This window comes from Charadrius vociferus, unplaced genomic scaffold, assembly GCF_000708025.1.
Source record: "Charadrius vociferus isolate BGI_N301 unplaced genomic scaffold, ASM70802v2 scaffold478, whole genome shotgun sequence".
In the NCBI taxonomy this organism is placed as follows: Eukaryota; Metazoa; Chordata; class Aves; order Charadriiformes; family Charadriidae; genus Charadrius; species Charadrius vociferus.
The window spans coordinates 1,056,823-1,062,107 of record NW_009650063.1 but is presented as its reverse complement, the minus strand read 5'-3'; the positions used below and the strand labels follow the sequence as shown (position 1 = coordinate 1,062,107).

Below are 5,285 nucleotides of genomic sequence, written 5' to 3'. Positions count from 1 at the left end.
GGGGGGGCGGAGGTGGATAAAGCGTTGGCAGCGTGGTCGTGGGGAGGGTCCACAGAGCGGGAAGTTGGCCTGAACTTCGGCCAAAGAGGCGGCTTCTTCCGAAATGCGGGTTAAATATCGATTAAATCCGTCCCACCCCGCGCTCCTGGGCTACACAGCTGCGGTGTCGCCTAATTACTGCCCTCCCCCCGAGCCCTAAGGTGGGACCTACTCCTGGAGAGCCTTCAGAGGGCTGGGGCCCCTCTGCTGTGGGGACCGGCAGAGGTTGGGGTTGTTCAGCCTGGAGAAGAGGAGGCTCCGGGAAGACCTTAGAGCCCCTTCCAGTGCCTAAAGGGGCTCCAGGAAAGCTGGGGAGGGACTCGTGATCAGGGAGTGGAGCGATAGGATGAGGGGTAACAGTTTTAAACTGGAAAAGGGGAGATTTAGATGAGATGTTAGGAATAAATTCTTGACTGTGAGGGTGGTGTCCCAGGTTGCCCAGAGAAGCTGTGGCTGCCCCATCCCTGGAGGTGTTCAAGGCCAGGTTGGACGGGGCTTGGAGCAACCTGGGCTGGTGGGAGGTGTCCCTGCCCAGGGCAGGGGGGTTGGACTAGATGATCTCTAAGGTTCCTTCCAGCCCAAACCATGCTATGATTCTGGCTTGAACTGTGGGAAGAGAGGCGCGGGCCCACGGCAGGATTGGGGGGGGTTTGGTCCCGTGGAGTGGTAGCTGGAGCCGTGTCTCCCATCCTCATGGTGGGCTTTCTCCAGCACGGGTCAGAGGGGAGGGTTAAGGCCTTTCAGGCCACCCCAGACGACAGCTATTGTAAACGAGATTCTTTCAATTATCTTTCTAATTACCCAGGAAGATACATAAGAAGAGGCTTTTGTAAGTTTTCTGTGGTTTCAAAGTCTACCTTTAGTCTTGTCTGCAGCGTTTTGAATTTTGGTCAAGGCTGGCCTGGCTGGCAGGCACTCGCTTGGTCTGTGGTAACTAGCCAACGCTCCGCATCTGCTGTGAGTAGATTCAGTCTTGTATTTAGGCTGTATCTCCTATATGTATTCCTCCAGCCCCTAATACAGTACTGGGCCAAAGCAGGAGTTTGTTGCTAGTTTTACCAAAGGCTTCAACTGTTAAAAAAAAAAAAAGCTAAAAACCCCAAACCCTAAAAATTGGATAAAAATAATTTTAGGCCCAGGACCAAAGACTTAAAAGCAGTGCTATATAATCTCAGCTAATTTAAAAGGTAGTGATAGTTCATGCAGGAGGGACAAAGCCACTCCTATGCTTAAAAACTGAAATCCTTTTAGCTTTTATTAGCTCCACTAAACTTAATCAGATTATCTGTAATGAACACTTGGCTGTGGTTTGTGTTGGGGTTTTTGTCGTGCTTTTTTTATCAGGGGGTTCAGAGCTATTTAGTTCTGGGTATGGATGCCCTTTTCTGATCTTGGGGACCAACAAGGAGTTTGGTGAATTTGCATCTCTCAGTCCAAAAGTTCTTTCCTCTTTTTAATGGATGGTGATCCATTTAAAGTCTTCAGCATATCTTCATGGACTGCACCCAGGGAATAATCAACATAAGGTGAAGGTTGTTCTCTGTCACGGTGTGAAAAAGCGAACAGCTATTTCTTGTGGGTTCTTCTGGGCAGGGCATTCTCAATATGGGAAATCTGTGTAACTACACCTATACCCCCCCCACCCCCCAAAAAAAAAAATGCTGAGTGGGAGATAACGTGGCTGCAGAATATTGTGCTGTGGTTATGCCTTTCTGGTTCAACACCATGTGGACTATCTTTCTCCATGCTTTTCAGGAGTAAGATTTTTTTTTTGTTAATCTTTCCCTCCTTCCCCTGGCAGGGCAACAGGCATGAGATGCAGCAGAAGATGCAGGGAAACAAAGCTTGTGTTTTTAATGGTAGTTGGAATGCTAGTATTGAGAGTAGTGATTTTTATCTTCCCCTAGTGAAAGTCTGGAACAGAACAAAATGCTGTTGGCTCCTGTTGTCATACAGGTTTCAGAATTTATAGTAAAAAGTGGCTGTTCACGCTTAAGCTACTGTTTCAAGATGTCAGCAGGAAAAAAAAAATCACTGTGAACAATGTTGAGATAATATCTATGGCTTCCATTTAGCACAAGCTTGAATCATTTCACAACTGTACAATGCAGACAAATTCTTTAAAAACGAAAGCCAGTTTGTGAAACACAGGTCTTTAGGAAGAGATAGATTGCACTGCATATCTTTTCACTTTAGAAGTAAATAATATCATTCATAATTTCCCTTGCCTGTTCAAATAAAATCCTTAAATTGTTTCTGAAGGAGCCAGTACTGTATCTAACACCGTACATCAGGTTTCACTGTCAGTTCTACTAATCTGTTTCCTTCCACAGTAGCAATTTCTGTCTTTTATGTATAGATCTAGTTTACCTTTTGGTCTGGAAAATATTGTTCTCAAATACAGCAATATAGCACAACAGAGTACAAACTGACTGGCTTCTAAGGCACTTGTTAATCTCATAGTAGCAAGTTTAATGAAATCAACTAAGAACTAAATTTTATGAAAGATTCACAGCAACTCATCCAGTTATTTTGCATGACTGGCAAGAAGGAAAAAAAGCTTAGAAGTCAAACTGTGAGCCACTCATTACTAGTAGCTTAAAAATATCCTGTGATGCACTAAACAGTAGGTCACCTATTCTGAAAAGTTCAGCCTCGATTTAAAATGCAACTTGATGTAATTTGGCTTGGTAATAGAAAAAGCATTTGGAGTGGTTTAAGTTGATTTAAGTCCTGGTTATAAATTTGCTATGGTGTAACTTCAGTTGTCATAATCCTTTTAGAACTGTGTCTGCTGGAAAGTGTAATACCAAACCTTTAGATGAACAAGAAGGGGGGACAAGGACCTGGATATCCTAATTTTGGAGTGTTACATATCGTGATATATAATCATTATATGAATTCTAAGTTTCTCCCTGTGATATGATAAGCTATTGCTGTGGTTTTTAGGCCAGGGCTTTAACTACTGCGTTAAGGACTCTCAACAGAGATTCCTGCTTTGTCAGACGGAGGCAGGATCTGGACTATCCACACTCCAGCAGCTATGGTCCCCTTTCTCAGGTTATCCTTTCTTTCTTCAATAGTTAAAATAAGCTTGCTTTTTCTTAGAACTTGAGAATTTTTTTCTTGCAACAGATTGTGATCTTAAACACTGAGTTGATGACCACATGCAACTTGAATAAAATATCTGATCTAGCCCACTAAGGTATACTATAATTAAAATTTGTACTATTTCTCATCAGTTAGAAATATATTTCTGTATTTTCTTGAGTGTGTTCCATCTTGTGTAATTATTCCTATTGCCTTTATTTTATAGAAGCACTAAAAGAAATAGACGATGTCTATGAAAAATACAAGGCAGAAAATGATCCCGTTCAGAAGAAGCGCTTGCAGCAGCATCTTCAGCGTGCGTTAATCAACAGCCAAGAACTTGGAGACGAAAAAATTCAAATAGTTACTCAGATGCTAGAACTGGTAGAGAATAGAGCCCGGCAAATGGAAACGCACTCTCAATGCTTTCAAGATCTGTCTGAGAGTGAAAAGCCTCTAGAAAAGGCAAAGATGGAGTCCTGCCAGCCAGAGAGATCTTCACGTAGACCTCGTCGCCAGCGAACCAGTGAAAGCCGTGATCTGTGCCATATAGCAAATGGTATTGATGACTGCGATGATCAGCCACCTAAAGAAAAAAGATCTAAATCTTCCAAGAAGAAAAAACGCTCCAAAGCCAAACAAGAGAGAGAGGTTTCACCTGTAGAATTTGCAATTGATCCCAATGAACCAACTTACTGTTTATGCAACCAAGTGTCTTATGGCGAAATGATAGGATGTGATAACGAACAGTGTCCTATCGAGTGGTTCCACTTTTCGTGTGTTGGACTCACCTACAAACCAAAGGGGAAATGGTATTGCCCCAAGTGCAGAGGAGACAATGAGAAAACAATGGACAAATGTACTGACAAATCAAAAAAGGATAGAAGATCGAGGTAGTGAAAGCAATTCATGTTTTAAAGAGTTGCTCCTTTTATATTAAAATGTTTAATTTCCAGAGAACGCTGTTTTAGGAAATGCATAAGACTATGCAATAATTTTTAATCTATAATATTAATGGAGTATTAAAAGCTGTTATACCTTCTGTGATCTTTAACTTTCTGCACTGAATAACCAAATAGTTGAAACAGGGTGGCTTCAGACCTTCACAGAAGACATTACAAGCATATGGCGCTTGGTTTCAATTTAACCCCATTAGTATTTTTAAAAAAAAAAAAAAACAAACTTGTGAATCTTGAAATAATGGTGGTGGGAAAGATACTGAAGAACTTCTCGTGTTATGGTAAAGGCATTGAAAGGCCTCACGTAACTGCTAGAATCTTAACAACTGAATTTGTTCTTTATCCCAGGTCTTAAGTTTTCAGTTTTTTTGTGTTACCATCACACATTTGGATTTAGGGTTTTTGAATTCAGCTGTAACTGTAAAAGTCTTCCGAGCTAAAAGCAGACCTCTTCAGTGACTTTCATGTGACCGGTATGTTATTTCAAGGAAGAAAATACCACTAACTTAAGCTTTTTTTTTTTTTTGGTCAATATTAAACTCTTGTCTCTGTGACTTTACACTTGAGAGTCAGTTTTTTGGATATGATAGAATTATGGTGTGTAAGCAGCTTTGGATATTCTTAGTGGTGGTGTTGCGTTTCTGTCAAACATCCTGGTGTGGTCTTTATTGATTAGATGGTCTCTCTATTGCTGAACCTATTTCCTCGACTGTTTGTGTGTTGTCACTGCCTACATAAGCCTTGAAGTGGTATAAGGATCCCTTGAGAGGAGGGGATATTGACATCTCGGGGAACAGAAACTGCAGATGTGATGAAATCTTCACCCTAATAGATCTCTAGAGAGCTGGAACGAAACTGGTATTCTCTGGGATGTAAAGTTTGCTTTTCTTTAAGTGGTATTTGGGTACATGTGTGGCCACACCTGGGTTTAGGCACAGCGCCATAGTTCTTGGACTTGGGCACCTATCTAAAAAGCCTGAAGGCCAAAGCTTTCAATAAAAGTTTTGATAGCTAATAAAAAAAAGAGAAAACAAACATAAGCGTGACTGGCACAAAGCCAGTAGACAAATCCCAGCAGGTTTTTCACAGGCTAAATAAGTGTTGTCCTGAAGTATGCTGGTAGTGTCTAAACACTACCACTTTGGTGACAGTTAAAAGTGAACTTCCTCACCCCTACACCTTGGAGGTGGTGGTGGT

At 41.6% G+C, this 5,285-nt stretch overlaps 1 protein-coding gene across 1 annotated transcript in view; it reads left to right on the top strand.

The window, feature by feature from the left end:
- Nucleotides 1–4,644, top strand: part of ING2 (inhibitor of growth family, member 2) — a 6,238-nt gene extending 1,594 nt beyond the window's left edge. Inside the window, exon 2 of the mRNA XM_009891792.1 lies at nt 3,356–4,644. Coding sequence (XP_009890094.1) covers nt 3,356–4,026 — 671 coding nt within the window. The 3' untranslated portion in view covers nt 4,027–4,644. The remainder of the gene's footprint in view (nt 1–3,355) is intronic.
- Nucleotides 4,645–5,285: the final 641 nt, after the last annotated feature.